This window comes from Lithobates pipiens, unplaced genomic scaffold (assembly GCF_037356315.1).
Source record: "Lithobates pipiens isolate NorthernLeopardFrog02 unplaced genomic scaffold, aLitPip1_a1.2 Scaffold_11, whole genome shotgun sequence".
In the NCBI taxonomy this organism is placed as follows: Eukaryota; Metazoa; Chordata; class Amphibia; order Anura; family Ranidae; genus Lithobates; species Lithobates pipiens.
Genome location: NW_027507696.1, coordinates 17980449 through 18004623, shown reverse-complemented (window position 1 = coordinate 18004623; position 24175 = coordinate 17980449). Strand labels below are relative to the sequence as shown.

The 24175-nt window shown below is 39.0% G+C and overlaps 1 protein-coding gene across 8 annotated transcripts in view; it reads left to right on the top strand.

Moving 5' to 3' along the window:
• CARMIL3 (capping protein regulator and myosin 1 linker 3) overlaps nucleotides 1–24175 on the top strand; it is a 145230-nt gene that overhangs the window by 16652 nt on the left and 104403 nt on the right. For all 8 annotated transcript variants that reach the window (XR_013270314.1, XR_013270326.1, XM_077469093.1 and 5 more), the window contains exons 3-4: nucleotides 18264–18314; nucleotides 22569–22628. Coding sequence is in view for 6 of the 8 variants with exons in the window: in XM_077469093.1 (XP_077325219.1) it covers nucleotides 18264–18314; nucleotides 22569–22628 (111 nt within the window). In the remaining 2 variants the exon portion in view is untranslated. The remainder of the gene's footprint in view (nucleotides 1–18263; nucleotides 18315–22568; nucleotides 22629–24175) is intronic.

The following is a 24175-nucleotide window of genomic DNA, read 5'->3' as shown; positions in this document are numbered from 1 at the left end:
AGACATTAATGAATGTATATTGAGTTATTTTGAGGGGACAGCAAATTGACATTGTTATACAAGCTGTACACTCCCTACTTTACATTGTAGCAAAGTGTAATTTCTGTTGTCACATGAAAAGTTATAGTAAAATAATTACAAAAATGTGAGGGGTGCACTCACTTTTGTGAGATACTGTGTGTATGTATATATATATATATATATATATATATATATATATACATATATACATATATATATATATATATATATATATATATATATATATACCATGCTCAACTACTGTTTATGATTTGCTTGTGCTTTTGAAAAACTGTAACGCAAAATTCTATTTCTTACATTTGCATTAAGCTTTATAATGGTTTTAGGCCATGATAGCATTAGAACATATTTCCTTTTTGAAGAAATTCATATATTACCACTAAATGTAATGCGTATTATTATTAAAACATGGTTTAGTACAATTTTTAAGCACTGTTAATCCAAATGCAAAGGAGCTTACATAGACATCTAGAAATAACAGGTTTTTGTAACTGTATTTTGCTGCGCAAGTTATTGCATGGGAGATCAGAACTACAGGAGCACAAAAAGCTTAGAGCACATTGACATAGTTCTAGCAATTGGCCAACCAATGTACAAAGGATTCAAATGAGCACATGTAAAGCCAGCCAAACATGGATCTAAATTTGTCCGGTTAAGCTGGGGCCAGCTGAATTTCAATCTATGTATGGGTAATTTACAAAAATAAAATAAAACAAAGGACCGACTAACCAATGGTAATATGTAAAATAATATCTCTACACCGATTCATCAGTTAGATGGGACCCCTCTACAACTATAGAGAGTAATTGCAAAAACAAGGACCTGAGACAAAGAGATGACTCCCAACAGATAGCAATAACAGGGGTCAACCACGGTATATCAGAAAAATATATTTATAGAAAAACAACCTTTATTAACCACTTGACCACTGAGCTTTTGGTGCTCTCACATTTTCAATGACAATTACTCAGTCATGCAACACTGTACCCATATGAAATTTTTGTCCCTTTTTTCACAAAAATAGAGCTTTCTTTTGGTGGTATTTAATCACTGCTGGGTTTTTTCTTCGTTTCTGTTATAAAATTTAGCAGATTAGTAATTTTTCTTCATAAATTTTGGCAATAATTTATACTACTAAATTACCCCTTTTTGGAAAGACGACATTCCAAGGTATTTATTAAGAGGCATGATGAGTTTTTTGAAGTTGTAATTTTTTCCCACAATTCTTTGCAAAATCAAGATTGTCATATTATCAATATATGCATACCACAAATTACACCCCAAAACACATTCTGCTATTACTCCCGAGTATGGCGATACCACATGTGTGAGTTTTTTACACAGCCCGGCCACATATAGAGGCCAAACATGCAGGGAGCACGATCAGGCGTTCTGGAGCACCCAGGCCAATTCTGATATTTCTCTCCTACATGTAAAAATCATCATTTATTTGCTAGAAAATGACACAGAAACCCAAAATATTATATATGTTTTTTTTAGCAAAGACCCTAGAGAATACAATGGTGGTCGTTGCAACTTTTTATCTCGCACGGTATTTGCGCAGCAATTTTTTTGGAAAAAAAACAGTTTTGTGCTTTAAAAAAAAAACAGTAAAGTTAGCCCAATGTTTTTATATAATGTGAAAGATAAAGTTACGCTGAGTAAATAGATACCTAACATGTCACCCTTCAAAATTGCACACGCTAGTGGAATGGCGCCAAATGTCGCTACTTAAAAATCCCCATAGGCGACGCTTTAAATTTTTTTACTGGTTACATTTTTTGAGTTACAGAGGAGGTCTAGGGCCAAAATTATTTTTCTCGCTCTAACGTTCGCAGCGATACCTCACATGTGTGGTTTGAACACCGTTTTCATATGTGGGTGGGACTTACGTATGCGCTTCTGCATGCGAGCACATGGGGACAGGGCGCTTTAAAAAAAAAAAATTATTTTATTGTTCATTTTACTTTATTTATTTTAGTTTGACATTTTTTTCCCCCAAAAATAAATTTTTTAATCACTTTTATTCATATTACAAGGAATGTAAACATCCCTTGTAATAGGAATATGGCATGACAGGTCCTCTTTACAGTGAGATATGGGGTCAATAAGACACCACATCTTACCTCTAGGCTGGGAAGCCTGAAATAAAAACAAAACAAAAAAAACGATTCTGGCTTTGATCGTATTGGCGAGTCGGTAGAAGCACCGGAGGGTGGCGGGAGGGGGGTGTCCCCTCTCGCCTCCTGTAAGAACGATTAAGCAGTGGAACAGTCGATATGATCATTCTTATGGTGTAGGGAATCGCCGGCTGAAAAAGCTGATATCTGAATGATGCCTGTAGCTACAGGCATCATTCAGAAATCCCCGCACAAAATCAAGGACGTCATATGACGGCCAGCGGGCGGGAAGTGGTTAAAATGCTTTTTTTTTTAACACAAAGTTGTCCATTTATACAGTATTTCTAACACATAGCATGTACATACCAAAAATTACACCCCAAAATTGATTCTCCTACTCCTCCTGAATACGGCGATAACATGTGTGTGAGACTTCCACAGCCTGGCCACATACAGAGGCTGAGTACAGCCAAGCATGGCCGAGCATGGCTGGGTATCACCGAGTATGGCTGGGTATTGCAGGGTATCAGAGTATGGCTGAGCATGGCCGAGTATGGCTGGGTATTGCAGGGTATCACAGAGTATGGCAGGGTATTGCAGGGTATTACCAACTACGGCTGGGTATTGCAGGGTATCACAGAGTATGGCTGGGTATTGCAGGGTATCACCAATTATGGCTGGGTAACACAGAGTATGGCTGGGTATGGCAGTTTATTGGCAGGGTATTGCAGAGTATTGCTGAGTATTGCAGATTATTAACCAATGACATAGACTGCATAGATCAGCATATAGCTGAAAAGCTGGGGTATATATATATATATATATATATATATATATATATATATATATATATATATACCAAGAACCATGCAGTGACTGGAAAGATAAGTTCCGCAATATGTCGGGATAACACAATACAATTGTGTATAAACAGTGGCAGTCAGTAACTTTATACGCCTTAGTATCTTTAACAGTCCAGCTTAGAGATGGTATAACGTATCACTGAGGGCTTGTCTGCCAAGCAATTCAAACACGAGGTAGAAGGATAATGCCCGGGGGCTCTCACCACTGCATAATTGTTAAAAATATAAGTATTCCCGCGCTAGTATGGAGACTAGTGTCAAAGTTCCTGGGGTGCAGCAAACACCCAAAAAGGCCAAACACTACCCACAATAAATATATAAAGGAAAATCAATACATGGTGTCGCACTCCAAAATCAAAATGCAATAAATGACAACAATAAATACTGGTATGTATATATCAATACATTCACCCATTATATAAGTGCAATAAGAATAAATTAATGACTGTAGTAAATATATACTAAAAGTGCGTGTTCATACAAATAAAGTGACTGAAAGTAGAAGTAAACCCATCGATTTAAACAGTTAAAAAAAAAGGCATGCCAGGAATGCTAACTGCACATTGGCTGTGCTCCTAGCCAAACCATCCAATGGCTGGTGTCATAACGAATCACATGTGCAGCACCATAGCAGTTGAAGATTAAACAGAGGCAAAGATGGCAGCTTCCTTGGCTGAAAACGATAGGGGCGTTTACTTCCACTTGAAGTGCATGAATGCTAAAACATCCCGATGAAATCACATGACGTTGACGACACACGTTGGCTATACGGACACCGAAAGTGACGTCCTGCCTGTGAGCTCGCCGCTCGTTGGAGGCACTGGATGTTTTCATTGTATATAATGTGAGTATCTGAACTTTTTATGTTTAATAAAAGGACACTATTTTAAAACTATTAGAGGCTTCCTGTCTCCCCTTTCATATACCTTATTTGGTTTGATGAAATTGAGCAATGTTTGGTCAACCCTGAAAGAAGGCATCCATAACAACTACCACAAAGGCTCTGTACATATTGGAAACCCTCAGGAGGAACGAATAGGAGATCTCCATCTTCCCTTTGAGTGACCGTTTACCTCCTTTGTTTTCTTTGAATGTTGCTTACCTTAAAGCAGTAAGGTAAGAAGTTAGTACACCTACGGGTGTTATTAGCACCGAAGATCCACACCACTCAAGTCACAGTGCCACCATTTTTTTAAGCTAGCTAGCACTTTCTATTTTGCACCCTGCACTTTTCCCTGGTCGAAAGATTTCTATCATTGCCAGACCGGGATTCATCTGCACTATTTGCACTTGTCTATATGGACTACCGTTGAATATTAATTTGGGACATTTTAGCATTCATGCACTTCAGTCACTTTATTTGTATGAACACGTAGTTTTGGTATATATTCACTACAGTCACTGCATAATTGTTGTTGCGATGGAAATTAAATGTTCCTTCATAAACGGTGATAATAAAAGTGGTGTTGCGCTCCCACGCGTGAATATATATAAATATCACAAAAGAAAAACCAATCATTATTAACAAACCAATCTCAAATATAAAAGCAAACGTGTCACTTGTGCAATTATTATGTTGGTGTCCAAGACCAATAAAGTGCTGATGTGCATAACAAATCAATAAATAAATCCACCCATAAATATCATCAAATATATATAAGCGGATAAAATTAATAAAAATTATGTAGTGGACAACGAAAGAAAACAAATAAAACAATAAAAATAAAAAAAACAAAGTGATGTTGTCACCCAAAGTGAAAAAAACCATATAATCAATAAATAAATAGTCCAAGTGAAAGTGTCACTTAAAGTGAAAATCTATGACACAGTGGATAGCATCCTCCACACAATAGTACGTCACTGTCCACAGGACAGTGACGTAACGCGTAGGACACCGGAAGTGACGTTCGCACACGAGCAGGACTCTCGTGGTTTATTGTACTGTTTTATATGCATCTGCAATTTGTGATTAGTTTTAATCTCTATTAAATTAGTGTTTTTTAAAAAACGACTACACTATGGTGGGCTCTATGTTTATCTCCTGAGCATCCCCTTTGAGTTAACCCGTGGATTAACCCCGTATTGAGAGGTGGTAAGATTACAAGAGATCGAGGCTCCTTCCCTGGTTTCCCCCTAGAAGGCTATATACATGCTGTATACCTTACAGCTGTAAGGTAATCACCCAGTGTGCTCAGTGAACACCCGGATATCACTGTTGTTGCTTTGTTTGTCACATATGTGTGTTTCACTATTGTGTGGAGGATGCTATCCACTGTGTCATAGATTTTCACTTTAAGTGACACTTTCACTTGGACTATTTATTTATTGATTATATGGATTTTTCACTTTGAGTGACACCATCACTTTGCTTTTTTATTTTTATTGTTTTATCTGTTTTCCTTCGTTGTCCACTACATAATTTTTATTCATTTTATCCGCTTATATATATTTGATGATATTTATGGGTGGGTTTATTTATTGATGTGTTATGCACATCAGCACTTTATTGGTCTTGGACACCAACATAATAATTGCACAAGTGACACGTTTGCTTTTATATTTGAGATTGGTTTGTTAATAATGATTGGTTTTCTTTTGTGATATTTATATATATTCACATGTGGGAGCGCAACATCACTTTTATTATCACCATTTACTTTAATGAGAGTGTTTGGCTCATAAGGTGTGTGTAGCATCCATTTAGATGTTATTTTTTCCATTCCATAAATAGCGCAAGAGCTTATATATATTTTTTTCCTTCATAAACGCTGCAGTCAGAGGTAGGCAATTCCTAAGTACCGTATATACTCGTTGCGGTTGCTTCGGCTCAGTCTCAAGCAGCAACTAGACAGTCGGGCGTTAAAACGTCAGATCCAGGAACCCGTCAGTATGTGTACCACAAATTCGTCCAGTCAGTCCATGTAAGTGGAGCAGCTCAAAGCAGCGCGTGCTTGTTGGAACGCATGTTGGAGCGCAGGGTGGAGATGGTGCTGCCTACATCAACACGTTTCGCACAGGTGGCCGTGCACTTCATCAGGACGTATAAAGTTCAGTATCCACGTCTTTTTAAAGGACTAATGCCCAATCAGCATCAAATGAGGACAGTTGGATGTTTATAGCATTATCAATCTGTTTGTTCATACATTCATACATGTCTCAGGTCTACACCAGAAAAGGTTGTAGTTACGAAATCTTACATAGAGCTTAATGAGGTTGAGTCCCAAGGTTTTTATTCTTATCATGAATAGAGCCAATAAGCAAATATTCCCGTATAGGGATCAAAGATATCATCATATTATTCTAAGGCTCTAGAAAAATCTTGAGACTAAGCTCATGGTTCCTTCACTGTGACTATCTGAAAACATAGTCACTTGTACATAATTTTTCCCTACAGTGGAATGATTGATTTCATATAATTTGTCATTCTTTTTAAATCCCTTGCCAGACATATAGGCATCCAAAACTTTCTTTATAAGAGCTCTTTTGCTTTTGGCACAATAACACCACACACTTCAATAGCTCTGTATTGTTTACATTGACAGAGCTTTGTCCTGTCTTCATGCATGCTAATCGGCAGGTGCTGGCAGTCTTTCATTGGCCGGTATCCACTGATCGGTTTGTGCTGTGACTAATCAGCTGCGCCCTACCTGGAAAAGCAGAATCACGTGTATATATATATATATATATATATATATATATATATGTGTGTGTGTGTGTGTGTGTGATTCTGCGCAGCCAGCTCACACTATAGCAGTAAAGCTACAGTGCGTGCTCGGGAAGTGGCTACATAAAACAATAAATTGATATCCTGCGTGATTACCTCTGGTAGTGATAAAGCTTGTCCCAAACCTTTTTACTGTTATATTTGCTGGCCAGCTTGGTCTGCATATAAATGTGGTGAAAAATAATAAACAGGCATATAAAATAAAATTAACTTTGACTACATGTGACTACAATGCCTTCTACTTTATGGTTACAGCTGAATTTATTGGAAATCATAACTGTAAAATTTCTTTTGGCTACTAGGGTCTTATCACTTCCCCCTCAAGACATACACCTCAAGTATTCCATATTATGTATTTATTTGTGAACTATTGTACTGAATCCATCTGATCTTCTAGCTCTTCTATCACTAAATAACCCATTGGGGTTTATTTACTAAAACTGGACAGTACAAAATCTGGTGCAGCTGTGCATGGTAACGAATCAGCATCTAACGTCAGCTTGCTTAATTAAGCTTTGACAAAAAAAAACCTGGAAGCTGATTTTTTTACAGTTTTTTTCTGTTTTTTTTATGCAGAGCTACATCAGATTTTGTGCTCTCCAATTTCAGTAAATCAACCCATTATGTTAAATTAAAAAATGTTTGTGTATTCCTGTGACCATGTTGACACGTTGGAAAGAAACCCTTTTCCCTCCCCTTCATATCCATCCCTTTCTGTTCCTTTCTCTTCCCTCCCCTTATTAGTAGACTTACCAAGTGTAATGCACACAACCAGACTTTCTGGCAGACTAGGTGCGACGGAATCAGTCCGTGCGACATTCCGATCTTGTGTGGGCTAATCTGATCGTTTTTCATTTAAAAAATCAGACGGACCTAGAAATAGAACATGTTTCAAATTTTTCTGATGGACTCAATTCCTATCGTGAAAAACGTTCCCCTGTATGCTGGTCCGACGGACCAAATACGACGCAAGGGAAGCTATTGGCTACTGGCTATTGAACTTCCTTTTTTAGTCCCATCTTACGTTATCATGTTCAAAATGAACGGATTTTCAAATGGACTTTCCGTCCGTCGGAACTCCACCGAAAGTCCGTCGGGAAGACCGTCAGACCTAGTCTGCCAGAAAGTCCGGTCGTGTGTACGCGGCATAATACTTCTTACTTGTGTATACAGGTGAGAACTACTACTTTGCCTCTGCCTGCATGAGATGCCTTGACCATTCTGTCATTACACCAAGCCATGCTATGTGACTGTCTTCAGGAACTTTGTCACATTTTTTTTTTTTATACTCTGAAAAAACTTCAATAAATGTAATTATAAAAAAAAGTCTAAAATTTAATTTTAAGGTAAGTGCTTTAAAATAAAGTGGAAAATTTCATTTTTTTCCCGTTGCTAAATGCAAGTTTTAATTTCTGTGCCAAGAAATTTCAAACAAAATTAAATTATTATTTTTTAACTGCATGGTTCCCAGAGATGCCAACATTTTCCTAGCCAGTTACATAAAAATATTAAATGTTGCTTTTGATTGGTTCAAAATCTGAAATGTTGAAATTATTGCCATCAGTCTTGATTGCATGAGTGTTGATCGCTTAGTTATAGTAGGATCTGCCCATCACAGTTTTGAATTGTACATGGCAAGAAAATTGGAAGGGGGGATATTTGCTCTTCCTCTCACAAGTCTTTTTTTTTTAAAGTATAATTTTATTTATTTTCATACACAACAAACAATACAGAAAACAAACTGGAGATAAAGCGAACATCACTTAAACCATTACATAATCTGGTAAACTGGCATACATTTAGTGAATATGTGACAACCTAAAGGTTCAATGTCTATTCTGCTTAATTGGAGTCAAGGAATGAGCAAGGGGCTTCATTTATTCTTACAAGGAGTCGGTGGTATGGTACTTTCAGAGCTGACCCAAGAGCCCCAAATCTTAAGGAATTTTTTTGGGCATCCTCTGGCCTCATACGTCAACCTATATAATGGTATTGCACGATAAATGGTAGTGATCCAAAAGGCTAAGGTGGGTGAGGATTGAGACTTCCAGTGGATAGTTATCGATTTCTTGGCATAGAACAATACTATGCGCAGAAAGGTTTGTACATTTTTACCTCTCAGAAGTCTAACAAGGACAATACCATTGTGATCTTTCCTTGACACTGACAGTAGCCCACAACTTCTGCAACAAGCTAGAACATGTGCAATAACCCACACCTTGTACTGCATGAGCTAATTGTTTCACCCCCACTCAGTAATTGTTAAATGACACTCAATCAAAAGCAACACTTTTATGAAGCTGCTTATGGCCAGACTTACCTGATCTGTTTAGATTGGCCATGAGTGTAAGATATAAACTAGTTTGCAAAGGTTTTAGGCAGTGAGAAAATGCTTTAAATTAAGAATGCTTTTAGAAATAGAACTGTTAACAGTTTATTTTTATCAAATATATAAAGGTGCATACAAACTAATTTTAAAATTTCAATTTACTAATTGGTTGCACGTGGCGCTATTACCTGTGTTACCTTTCAGTAAACGCTACCTCACCTCCTAAGTGATCCTATCTAAATCCAAAAAATGTGTTGTAAATTACAAACAAAACATTACATAGATCATTATCACTCAGTGAATACTCGAATTTGCATTTAAATTATACACACAGTGACAAATATAAACAGATGTGAATATAGTCCATCCACCAATCAATATTAATAGTAGATATCCAGATTACAAAAAGTCCTTCTATAAATGCGTGAACAAATCTCCAGTGTTCAAATCTCTTTTTACAAATGACTCCTTCACCACACCATCCGTGCTTGTGATCCCCGTGAAAACACTCACCGACTGATAAGCCTTACACTCTCGTGTGAGGCCAAAAGGGCTTTCAAAAAACCTCTCAAGAGGTCATTCAGATACCAGCACATCCGATTAGATCTTCTCCACTTAAGCACTTCAATGCATATATCTATACCTCAAAGAGAAATCAAAGAGTGCGAATCTCTGAACATTTGTCTAATATCCGAAAGGGTTATCAGTATCATAGCGTATCACTACATTTTAAAGAATACCATCAACAGAATCCGAGTCTACTACAGTTTTGTGGAATAGACCATGTTCATCCCTCTTGGAGGGGCTCTAATCGAGTTAGAGATTTGTCGCAAAGGGAGACCAGGTGGATCTTCTCGTTGAAGAGCCTTCATCCAAGGGGTATGAACATAGAACTGGACCTAAATTGCTACATTAGTGACTTTTAGTCAAGTAATCATGGAGAGTGACATCGCTTTTTAAGTAAGGGAAATTAGCTCCCTGCATTTGTAAGTAGAAAAAATCCTGAAATAGTTGTTGGGGTTCAATGTTGTCTCAAGGGTTATAGAGGGGAGGTTGAAACTCTGAGATGGAAGTGTACCTGAGGTTACCAATTATTGATCTATAATTTTTTATACCAGTTTACACCTTTAGACAGATGTGAAGTTATTGATGGGGGGGATCTGGGAATACTATGAGGGTGCCAATTATGTTTCTTTTTAAGACAATAGTAATAGAAATTCTTTTAACGTTATTTTAGATCTTTCATTTTGAGTTATGTTTATATGTTTTAATTTATTTGCACCATAGATGTTGCTTTAGATATAAAAAAAAATGTTTATTATTTTTTTAGATTTGCATTTGGAATGCTCTAGTATAGTAATGAATACGTGAACCAATGGGTTTATTTAAGATGTTTGATAATCATCATTGTAAACGTTGGCGCATTGGTGACACGGCGGCAGAGGAATGTACCAGTATGTAGTTGTGAACATACTGGATTACACACTATGTATGGGCACATTGAATAGATGGGATTTATGTAAGTGCAAGAGTAGTCGACTGAGTACAGTGTACAATGTAGAAAGATACCGCTCGCTTAGATGGAGAGACACTACTGATGGGGAGTGACATTACCAGCAGAGAGCGCGTTAATGGTTCTACATTTCTTTGTGATGGCGGGTGGGGACACGGAATCCAACACTTGAATATTGTAGAGACGGGGACACGAAGTCTCGATTTCGGCGCACGCGCGATCTATTAGTACGCAGCCTGGGTAAATATTTGAGACCAGAGCGGAATCTACATAATATCGAATGTAACATCTAAGGTCGAATGGAGTTCGACGCACATAGTGTTTAACTTTTATGGTCGAATACATTTCGACATACGCACCGGAGACCGTAGCGAATTCTAATATCGAATATTTAATGCCGAATACCAGTTTTTGAAAGGGGGACATCGAATGCTGTGATTTGAGCATGCGCAGATCAGGGATCTGGTTTCGGCGCGTATTGTAGACGCCAGGACATACTCCATTGACATGGGTGTGAGAGATGGACAGTGAAGAAAGTTGATTGGACGAGGGGGGAAATATAAGGTGGGATGCTAGACCAGATAGCCAATCCCATGATTAAGTCTGATATGACGAAACATGTCGGGGGCGTGGCTATCTGGTGAATATTGAGCTGACATACACGGAGCTGGGAAGGAGGTCTAGGACTAAGAGGACTGTATCATTTGGCTTGAAGGCGCCCTTTTCGAACGGACCTGCTGTGTGGGACCAGGCGGGACGCACGAGGAGGGGTGAGATTAAGCGATCCAGTACCTTATCTAATGAGTCCGCTGTGACCACCAATGCCCCGACGTATTCAGAATAGTGCTGTGGAGTGGAAATGTGAAGCGAGTCTTTTTACCCTTTTGAAGTGATTTAACCTTTTTGAGTTCATGTGAGTGCATAAAGAGTGAGATTTTTAACATTAAAAAGTGATTGCAGTATTACACTATTGGGGTCTCCCTCTTTGATTTCTCTTTGAGGTATAGATATATGCATTGAAGTGCTTAAGTGGAGAAGATCTAATCGGATGTGCTGGTATCTGAATTACCTCTTGAGAGGTTTTTGAAAGCCCTTTTGGCCTCACACGAGAGTGTAAGGCTTAACAGTCGGTGAGTGTTTTCACGAAGGGGGGATCACAAGCACGGATGGTGTGGTGAAGGAGTCACTTGTAAAAAGAGATTTGAACACTGGAGATTTGTTCATGCATTTATAGAAGGACTTTTTGTAATCTGGATATCTACTATTAATATTGATTGGTGGATGGACTATATTCACATCTGTTTATATTTGTCACTGTGTGTATAATTTAAATGCAAATTCGAGTATTCACTGAGTGATAATGATCTATGTAATGTTTTGTTTGTAATTTACAACACATTTTTTGGATTTAGATAGGATCACTTAGGAGGTGAGGTAGCGTTTACTGAAAGGTAACACAGGTAATAGCGCCACGTGCAACCAATTAGTAAATTGAAATTTTAAAATTAGTTTGTATGCACCTTTATATATTTGATATTTTATGGTAAGTGGCAGCTAAGGTGTAGAATTTAGGCAATTTGAGCGCTGTGATGATACACTAGGTAAAGGGATTGTGGTTTGTGTATCTTTAGAAATATATAGTTTATTTTTATCAACTAACAAAATGAAAAGTAAATGAATAGAAGAGAAATCTAAATCAAATCAATATTTGGTGTGGCCACCCTTTGCCTTCAAAACAACATCAATTCTTCTAGGTACACTTATGCCATGTACACATGACTGTACTTTCCAGCAGACTAGGTCCGCCGGTCTTCCCGACGGACTTTCGACGCCGTTACAACAGTTACAGACGAACGGGTTTTCCCGCTAGGTACTGAGTCCGGCGGAAAGATTTAAAACATGTTCTATTTCTAAAGTCCTTCGGATTTTGGGTCAGCAAATGTCTGATGAAGCCCACACACAATCGAATTGTCCGACGGATTCGTTCCGTCTGACCTTTGCTGTCAAAAAGTCCAGTCATGTGTACGTGGCATAACACACAGTTTTTGAAGGAACTGGGCAGGTAGGTTGTTCCAAACATCTTGGAGAACTAAACACAGATCTTCTGAAGGATGTAGGCTGCCCCAAATCCTTCTGCCTCTTCATGTAATCCCAAACAGGCTCAATGATGTTGAGATCAGGGCTCTGTGGGAGCCAAATAATCACTTCCAGAATTCCTTGTTCTTCTTTACACTGAAGATAGTTCTTAATGATATTGGCTGTACGTTCAGGGTTGTTTTCTTGCTGCAAAATACATTTGGGGCCAATCACAGGCATCCCTGATGGTAGGGCATGAGGGATAAGTATCTCCCTGTAATTCTCAGCATTGAGGACACCATTAATCCTGATCAAATCTCCAACTCCATTTGCAGAAATGCAACCCCAAACTTTCAAGGAACCTCTATCATGCTTCAAGGCTTCCTGCAGATATTCATTATTGCACTGTTCTCCGGTCCTTCAGCGTACAAACTGCTTCCTGCTACAGTCAAATATTTAAAATTTTAACCAGAGCACCTGTTGCCATTTTCTGTACCCCTATCCCTGTGTTTTCGTGCATAGTTGAGTCGCTTAGCCTTGTTTTCACATCGGAGGTATGGCTTTTTGTCAACAACTCTTCCATGAAGCCCACTTTTGGCCAGGCTTCTCCAGACAGTAGATGTGTGTACCTGGGTCCCTGAGCCACTGCTGGACATCTTCCGATGTTGACGGGAAGTAAGCATGATATGTCTTTTATCTGCTGTATTAAGTTTCCTTGACTGACCTCTGTGTCTGCAGTCCTCAGTGTTGCCCATTTCTTTGTGCTTTTTCAAAAGAGCTTAAATAACACATCTTGAAACCCTTGCTTGAAAAGTTTGCTTTGGAATCTTTGCCTGGAAGAGAGGTTGCTGATACAGTGTAACTACCACGTGTCTTGTTGCTGTTTCTTGCCATGGTGTATGACCTGTGACATGAAGCTGTAGTCTTTGGCTGTTCCTCACACAGTTTTAAGCCTCCTACACAATTGTTTCTGTTTAAGTTAATGACTGCGTTTCAACCATCTTATGAAATTGATGATCATTAGCATCTGCTTGGTATAATTAGTTAATCATATGCCTAATCCTACTAAATCCTTGACTTTGTGCAAGTGTACATAGTGTGCAAGTATAAGAATTGATGCAAGACAAAGGGTAATAACACCAAATATTGATTTGATTTCGATTTTTCTTGTGTTTGCTGACTTTGCATTTTATACATTGATCAAAATAAACAAATATATATTTTTGAAAGCATTCTTACTTTACATCATTTCTTCACACCGTAAGTACAAACGTGCAGCTAAATCACACTTAAAACATAAGACATAAACATAATCCCATAGCTGAAATAACAAAAGCAGTATCAATAGTGTAGTCCCCAATATCAAGATTCCACTGTAGTGTAGTTCCAAGTATGTGACAATCCTTAAAAAATATCCAATGTGTTCGATGCCCACCACCTCCAGATAAAATGCCTGCTCACCTCCAAGGTATGACCCCACCACAGAGTCACAAAGGCCTCAGTGAACTCTACCCAGGATGGTACTGGAACACTCCTCAATTGGCATCCCAGAATTACGCTACTTCACTTCTTGAGTCTCAAACGTATAACATACCAAAAAATAAAAATGGAGAAACCTTAGTTCTCTCTGGTACAAATTTATTGAAAATTGAAACAAGGGATTAAAAACACTCACATAAATGTGTGTGTAAAACAAGCATGTATTTAGCTCAACACGCTGTTACTAAAGTAAATAATGACGTTGCAGGTAATGGCTCTTCCCGCCCGTACGCGTTACGCCGTCCTTATGGACTTCTACAGCGGGTGGCAAGCCGTCAGTTAATCAGAGCTTAAAAGCGTGGTTGTTTGCGCTGATTATACTTCACATATATTCATTTCTTCACACCTGCCTAAAACTTTTGCACATCGCTGTATACAGTAACAACAGGCTTTGTTCGTAGAGGGAAATGCCTTTTCTAGGCATAGGTACATTAAGATGTATATTAAGCCAAAATTTGGGATTTCCCATCACTTTCTGTATTAGAGACAGTGGTCACTAGGACAATTGTGAGGGTGAATTTCCCCAGCAGGGCCATAGACAGCAATAAAAAACACAACAGATGTTATAACCGTTTCACATTCCTAGAAAACCACCAGCTAAAGAGGGAGTTGAAGGGAAGAATGGCAATCATAAGTTTGAATTGACCGCAGTCTTATAAACCTATGTCCAGCTCACAAGAATAACATTGTATGACTTGTAACCATTGCTGATTAGTTTTTGTTAAAAATACCCTTTGCAATTCAGTGAGGGGGTAAACACAAGAGGCAACATTTGGAATAACAAATTTGTGTTCAGGAGAAGTGTAGAGGAGGACAGACAATGAAGGGACATAGGCAGACAACACTGAAAAATAGAACACGTGCACAGCATAGTGCGGTAACTCTTTTAATCAAAGATGAATAAAAACGAAGTATCACACTCACAAAAGTAGCCTTGTACTTAGAGCATTTCAGAAGTAAAAGTGTGTTGGAGTTTTTGTGTTTTTTTTACCACTTTGGTTTAAGGCATTGCCACACTATACTTTGTACTCTTCTGTGTTTGTCTTGTTTTTCAATATAAATTTATAGTGCTCCTATCTTCATTTGGCAGAATTGCGGGGTGCTTCCTAAATCTATGGACTTTAATATAACTTTTTATATTGAAACACTTTTAAACATCTGGTCTCTTGTGGATTTTGAGATTGTTATGGTTTTCATGTACACTTGGATACATTGTTGCATATACCCGCTGTGCAGTAGCAGTCATTCATTGCAACTTGGGGTAATTTGTCATCCTAAATACAGTTATTAAATTTGGCTCTACACTAATAGAATTTTGTTTGAAATCTTTCATTTTAAGAATCCTCATTCAATTTTTTTAGTTGCTAGTATAGTCAATCCAATGTTTGTTTTCCATCAAAATGACCAGAAAATTAGAAGGCGCAAGATAGGAAATTTTTCTTGAAATAACACATTTCTAACACTGTATGTGTTTTTTGTTGGGAAAGTCCATTTATTCCAAAATCAAATTCTAAAAGCAATGAAATTTTAAAGTATTGTCAAATTACATTCATCAAGTCATCGAGTGTACTGAGAATTTTTTATGGATTTTTGTACAAATGTTTGCACGAATGCTCATTCAAAAATCCTTCTTGTGTATGGCCAGCTTTACTTTCCTTATGATTAGCACACAAAAAAGGTGGGGATTGGGATCTAACATTTGCCTTTAAAAAATTGTAGGCAACATAGGAGTGGGTATGTCCCATACAAAAGGCAGGGTTTGAACTTGACATATGCATTTGGGAGGAATGTAACGTAGGGTAGACAATGTAGAAGTGAGTATGGTTGCCCTGTCTGGCCAAATGGGAGCGGGATCTTGACTGTCAATTCTCACCACTACAAACGAACCACATAGTCACTCTGGCCCTCAAATCTTCTCTCTGTACCAAAATTCAGGAATCCAACTTCAAGATCCTTACCCGTTGGTACCTGACCCCCTCCAGGCTGAGCAGATGCTACCCCTCGTCCTCGGATCGGTGCTGGCACTGTAATGAGGAGGAGGGTACACTGCTGCATATGTTCTGGTCTTGCCCCAGGCTGCGGTCATTCTGGGAGGGGGTGCGTCGCATCTCTCAGAGGTTAGCGGCCTACCCCATCCCGGTAGACGCCGCTTTCTTCTTGCTCCATCTCTCAGTGACACCCCTTAAACAGTATCGGAAATCGCTTATATGCCATCTGCTAAACGCAGCTAAGGCATGTATCCCCCTTCACTGGAAACAAAGCTCCCCCCCGACAGTGGCACACTGGCTGCGGAAAGTAGAAGACATACGGAAATTGGAAGACCTAATTCTCACTTCACAACACAAACAAGAACAATACAAAAAAACTTGGGACATCTGGTGTCTGTTCATATTCTCCGCTGAAGGACAATCCTTGCTTAAACCTTGATTCTCCCCTGACCCCCCCTGTGGGTTCGATGAATGCACCACCGCCATGTCTATTGGTTATTCCTTTTCCAGTCTGTCACCCTCTTCTTTTCTCCTCTTGCTCCCCCCTCCCCCCTCTCTTTTTTCTCTTCCCCTCTTCTGTCCCCGTCCCTCCCAGGTTCTTCCCCCTATACCCCTCCGGCAGCTCTGGGTTTTCTCCACGTGACTAGTGGGGTGAGACTCAGATGTTGTACCCCGTTTCTGTACCTCCTCAATGAGCTTTCACACCCACAATTTTTACTTTAGACGAAAGCAAGGATATCCTGTGCACCCCTTTGTTTTAACATGTATTGCTCATTGCATTGCTTGGATTGCTACTATTTTTTTTTTTTTTTTTGTATCACATTGCTTTTTGTATTCCGGGCTCTATTTGTTCTGGTTGTTATTTCTGCTTGTATTGTGGGGTACTTTTCTGCCGGAAATAAATAAAATCTATATTTGAAAAAAAAAGAAGTGAGTATGGTCAGAGAATAGTTTGGGGCACACACAAAAAGACAGGTTTTGAACTTCACATATGCATTTGAGAGGAGTGTGAAGGAGGGAGGACAGTCTAGAAATAGTGGTGGGAAGACAACAGTGTGAGGAACACACAAGAGGTAGGTTTTGAATATGACATATGGGTGGAGTGTAGAGGGCAATGGAGAAATTATGGGTAGACAATATTGTAGGGGGCACACCAGATGTGGAGACTGAGATATACAGTATACTGCTTTTGGGAGGAGTGTAGCCGAGGAAAGGCAATGTAAGCATGGGTATGGAAATGATGGGTGTTTGTAAAACCAGTAAGTATGAAGAGGTGGACAAACATTATATAACCTTTGCTGAACTTAAAAAAAATAATGGCGGTGATGGTGTGACTAATAGTTGCAGGCAGCCTGGGATGGAACACCAGAATGGTCAGAAGGGGCCCTAGAAGAAGACAAGAAGAAGACAACCATTTTGCTAGTCCATAACAGTTTGTCAGCGTAATCCTTGTTAATCCTACCTACCAAAAAAACTGATAAAATGACATGGGCTTTCTAAAGTAATGGGACGACCACCCAACATGCAGTAAATGATCGATATGCCTGTTGAGCAATGATGGATTGTCTGAAAGCCTAATTGTTAGTTTGTAAGTGATCAGAAGTTTGACCACTTCATCATACTATGTATGAAGAACCCAACATTTTCTTCACAGCTTGCAAAAACCGTAGATTTGAAATGGAGTAGACTGAAGGCAGGTTCTGCTGGCTTGCTTACTTTGTGGTAAAACATACTATTATGCTTAGCATATAGTTCTATGTGTGTCTAACGGACCGGTTTGCTATTCTTTTGAAAAACCTTGTCAGAATCCTCCTGTTCACGATGATAAACCGCGCACACAGTTATTTATAGGCTCAGCTTTTTTTTGTCTTTTTTTTTTCTAAAATGTTAGACAATTAAAAGGCTTTCCGAAATAGAGGATGAATGTTACCATGGCAACTCCTGTTTTTGGTACCTGTTTCTGTGCAGGAGATTCGTGAACAATAAGTTATACTCTGTAACTGGTTCATTAGTAGAAATGCATGCATGCTTCTTTATATTAATTTACACTCAGCTGTGTTTCTCTGCAGGTAACAACATGCTGGAGATTCTATATTTTTTACATCAAATTACCAGCAAAGGTCAGTATGCACTATCCTTGATGATTTCTTCTATACATTTTGACTTTGATGCATTTGATTTCTGGAAACTGAGCAATTTGTTTGTTTCTTTCAAGTGTTCTGTTTTGCACATTGATTAGGGCTGGTAAAGGAAAATTCCCATGTGGTTATGAGCAATAATTGTAACCAGAACATTTGTATGCAAGACTATAAAAAATTGTATATGCGGAGCTGTCCAATGCTGACTCTGTGTTTTTTACTGGATTTTTTTTTATAATTATTTCTGTAATAAAAAAAAAAATGTGCTAGTCGCCAAACTAATACCAGTCTAACACACTAAGCATATAGCTTGGTATCCCAATAGCAAGGGGACTGCGGGATACATGCTATATTAATATTAGCTTATGTATTTGCACTTTAACACCAATCAGGTGCTTCTAAGGAGGGGCCCATCTTAGCTAAAGTTATGCTCACACCTTTATCCCATATTGAGAAATTGTTGTATTATTTTTAATTGATTGACTAATTTAATTTTTAATTAATTGTATTATTATTAATTGAAGGTGTTACAATTCTTAAGCCTGGTGCACACAATCAAATTATCAAGACGAATAATCGTCTGTTTTGTGTTGCATGCTAGTCTCATATCGAAAGTGAAGAGGTTACTCAACTTACGAAAATACAACTTCGGCTACGATTAAGCACCAGTCCAGGTGTGAAACGCGTTAGCTGTTACTGTTGTTTCACAAACCTTTGCTGTATGGGTAACGTTTTCTTTTATTGCAAGGATTAATAAAAGGTGACTATATATCGGAGTGCTGCTTTTCTTCCACAAGTGATGCCATATATTGTTTTGTAAGGTTTTCTTTCATTTGCGAGTATGCATAGTCTTGCTCTTCCATTTTTTTCCGGACTAAAACTGTTCTAATTAAACGAAAATTGAGAGAGGATTCCCCAGGGATTATATGGGTGGGGGGTCTAGATATGTGCATCAAGTACAACAATAATATGAAAGTAGTACATTTTATTAGAATAATATAAAAATAGACACATTAAAAACAATATGTTAAACAATTCATACATATCTGTATGAATTGTTTAACATATTGTTTTTAATGTGTCTATTTTTATATTATTCTAAGAAAATTTACTACTTTCATATTATTGTTGTACTTGTTGCACATATCTGGACCTCCACCCATATAATCCCTGGGGAATCCTCTCTTTTTTCTTGATTTTTTGGGAGGATGTGGGTGGTCTTGGATGCTATATGCTATTGCTAGATAGATTTTTTTTTCTTTTTTTAATTAAACGAAAATAGGACATTGTGTTCACGTACAATAACATTTTTATAGCATGCACCTTCAGGTTTTGTCATCTAAAATAGTCGGAATTGATTGTCAAAAGCATTATACTAACGATCAAATAATCGGGCAATCGCTCATCCTACGAAATTTATATTTTCTTATCGTGTGAATGGGCCTTTAGGAGAAGATTTCAGCTCAAATACCCACACATTATTAAAGGATATCTCAACCCCAGCATTTATATGTTGTTGCATGTGTTCTTGTACAGTAGTGTTAAAAAATCTTACCAACAAAGTTTATCCTAAGAGCTCATTCACACTATGTGCAGACAATTACCTCTAAGGCACATAGGAAACAATTGCTTTTTATGCACCTCGTTCAAACCACAAAGCTGCTGTCATGTGCAGTGCAGTGGGGATAAATACAGCATGCCTGCATTTTTCCGCAGCACACTGGATGGCACCATGTGTCACACCGCACAGCAGCATAACGCATCATGGTGCTATGCAGGAACATGAAAGAAGTGGCACTATGTGACACCTAAAATAAAATAATTGCTGCAGAGATGGCTCCCATGATCTCCCCCCCCCCCCACCCCCTGGCAGGTGAACACAATAGCTCCGCAAGAGGAATTCCACCATCAACACTGACTGTGTTGATGGAAAAAAACACAGACCACCATAGCGCACTACAAGTCCCAGCTTTAAAATTCTATGACAATGGCATCCATAAAATCCATCTTCCATGGGGGATTTGGGATGATCCAATGCAGCTCAAAAGACAACATAAATGGGCAGACATTTGATAGCTTTCAGATTAGGTCTCTGTAATTCCTGCCAGGAGATCGGGAGCTGCTGCTACTGCAGTACAACTTTGCTATTGTTCCCTTCTACCCTGTTTCCCCAAAAATAAGACCTAGCGTGATTTTCGGTGATGGCTGCAATATAAGCCCTACCCCTAAATAAGCCCTAGTTAAAGTCCTTGTAGGTCTTATTTTCAGGGCAGGGCTTATTTTTGGGGAAACAGGGTAGGGCTTATTTGGGGGGTAGGGCTTATGTTGCAGCCATCACCAACAATCCCACTACGTCTTATTTTCGGGGAAACAGGGTAGTTCTCTCTACTACCCATGCTGATCTACAAGAATTATAACTGTAAGTGTGCTATGTTTCTTTGCTAATAAATACATGCTCTTATTATAATGTGGATCCCACGCTCCTGTCTTCTGGTCTTTTGGACTGTGTTGATGGGGGAATCAAGCGTTTCTCAGTTCACCTGGGGAAAGGTCACTCTTTCCTGCACACTCCGGAGCTGGACAGATAGTAGTTGTTGCAATGCAAAGTGCACTGGCGTGTTCTGCCCCTCACTGTCACTGCAGCAAAACTGACATTCTGTGACTGCTTCTGGTGAGTGCACAACCTATTGCAATGGGATTGAGTTACTAAAGGCAAATAGGCTGTTCTTTTTGCAAGGTAATTTTCCCTAAGCTTTGAGAATGAGGTGAAGCTCTGCTGACTTGCATCATTCCATTGTGTCTGAGCCAAAAATGCTTATTTTTTTTTATAGTTTCTTTGTATGTGATTGGGTATTCTTTGCAAAGTGAAATTTTACCACATTCACTAAGCTAAGTGAAAATTTCCCTTCAAAGTAAACAGCCTATTTATCTTTAGTAAATCAATGTGCTTACAGCAGCAGGGGCAGCTGGTGCTCAAAATATTTGGGGGGGGGGCGCAAACAAACTGAAAAACTCTGGAAAAAACCCCATCAATTGCAGCCTCACTGTGCCATCAAATGCAGCCACTGTGCCATCAAATGCCGTCACTGTGCCCATCAATTTCTGCCACTGTGCCTGATAGGCATCCAATCACAGCGGCTGTTGTTTCAGCCAATCAGGTGACAGGTAACAGACCCGAGCACCTGATTGGTGGAGAGGCATTTCAGTGTTAGGAAAGCGAAAATGAATTCGCTTTTCTAACACAGATGGGTGAACTGCGAGCACCAAGCATGGCGCTTGCAGGTCACCTTTTTTGATGCCTATTAGAGCCTATAGCTCAAATCAGGTGCTTCAAAAACACCCCCCCCCCCCCCCCCCGCTGCTGGAATTCAGGCACTCACAAAGGGGCCGGTGCCTGAATAGGAGGTGCCAGTGGTGGCCATGGATAGATTCAAGCAATGCATGAATCTATCTCTTGGTGATAGAGGGGGTTGCTGGAGAGAGGGGGCGGCACCCGTAAGCCCTTATGGACGCACCACCACTGGCTTACAGGATCTGCTCACAGGAGAGAAAACATGAACTAAGAAAGGGAAAAACTGATTTTTAACACAAAATTCGGAACCTGTTTTATGTGCAGTTTGGGGTCAGTAAAAACACATGGCTGAGATGCATTTTTACTGGCCCTCCAACTGCTCTCCCTTAAGCTGTAAAGGCATACACATGACCAATGCTTTGCACCCAGTGTGGAAAAAATTATTTCCCCCACGAAACCCATTCAATTGAAGCGTGGTTAGCGGTTAAAACAGACATTGAGAAGGTAACTTATGACCACCCGTCAAATGCCCTCAGAAAAGTGATCCACGGCAGATTGCTCTTCGGAGGGTGAATAAAGTGTACACAAGCCCTTACAGTGATCTGCAAAACAATGTATTGTTTATGAGGATTTATTTAATGTTTGCAACATTTTGCCTTTGATGAATAAGGGAGTTAGAAATGTATTAATACATAGCAATAAATCATTTACTAGAACCATAAGGAATGGTTACAAATTGCTATGGGTTGCTTTTTACCCAGTTAAATAAATTATCAAGTAATATTGTATTCTTGTATTGCTTTTACTCTACACTTATTTGCTGTTGCGCCTAGTCTTCCTTATATTCCTTCCATCTGTTTTATAATTGCACATCTTTGTTACTCATCATCACCCAGTGTTCCCTTGTAATACTTACCTTGATGTATCCGTTTTTTTCTCTTTAGATCGAAAGTTCTTTCAGCGTGCTGGAAATCCGATCTCTCACAGCAATCAGTCTAAACCAGGTAATAAATATTTGTCATATATAAATTATTGCGATAGATAAAAATGTATCAAACACTATTATGCCACCAAATTACATTAAACTAATCTGATTGCTTTGATTACCTACAACAGCTAAACTGAACCAGGGTTGCTCGGGATTCTTTGAGCTGTGGCTGATTGACCTCCCATTTTTATGTTGCTTGCATACAGTAGTTGGCAGAGTCAGCAGCATGACCCCAGTGATCTTTTTGGCTATATCTAAGGGTAGCATTCTGACCACAACTGTATGAGGAGCTTTTTTCTCACTGACCACCAACCTAATGCCCCATACACATGATCAGAAATTCTGCCAGGAAAAGTTGGATGTGAGCTTTTGGTCAGAAATTCCGACCATGTGTATGCTCCATCGGACTTTTGCTGGCAGAATTCCAGCCAGCAAAAGATTGAGAGCAGGTTCTCTATTTTATGGTTGGAAAAAGTTCCTATACAATTCAGATGCTCAAAAAAATCACGCATGCTCGGAAACAATTTGACACATGCTCGGAAGCATTGAACTTTATTTTGTCGGCTCATCGTAGTGTTGTACGTCACCGCGTTCTTGGCGGTCAAAAGTTCAGAGAACCTTTGTGTAACCGTGTATATGAAAGGCAAGCTTGAGCGGAATTCTGTCGGAAAAGCCATCCAAGTTTTTTCTGATGGAATTTCTGATCGTGTGTATGGGGCATTATGGACATTTTTCCCATTGACAACAATGAATTGGTTTTAGGATGGGTTCCTCAACACATAAAAATTATTTTAAGGGTTCCTCTAAGGTAAGAAGGTTGAGAAAAGAAAATCTACACCATGTACTTCACTCCATGACAATTAAATACGGAACAATCAGCAGTTAATGCGGCCCTTCCCAACTATAGGCTGACATGTACCAGTGGCAGTTACCCAAGAAAGTTTGATGAAATCTGGTCCAACTGGATAGATGCTGAAGGATTACTATCTGAGGACAACCAATATCTGCATACTACCAATGTTCTTGGTGGTTATGGCCCAACCTGTGGCATGTTTTTTTCATAATGACTTGTGTGTGGTCTTAACTGCTGCCACCTGTCCACTCCTTCCCCTTCTTCCTTCCCGCTTCTTTCCTTTCCTTCCTACCCCCCCCCCCCCCCCCGTCCTTAAATTCTGCTACCCCTTAACCCCTTCTCGGTCCCTCCTACTCTGCTCCTCTGGGGTGGTATTCATCTAAATAGTTGGTAGACAAGTGCTATGCTAATGTAAATATTTAATTGTGTATTCGGACTCTCATTACTAAAGTGCCTTTCTATATTTATTCAATGTATTCTACTGAGCTTTGACCTGTACCCTGTATAAAACCTTAATAAATATTTTACTGACAGTACAGAACATATACACTCACCAATCACTTTATTAGGTACACCTTACTAGTACTGGGTTGGACCCCCTTTTGCCTTCAGAACTGCCTTAATTCTTCATGGCATTGATTTAACAAGGTGTTGGAAACATTCCTCCGATTTTGGTCCATATTGACATGATAGCATCACTCAGTGGCTGC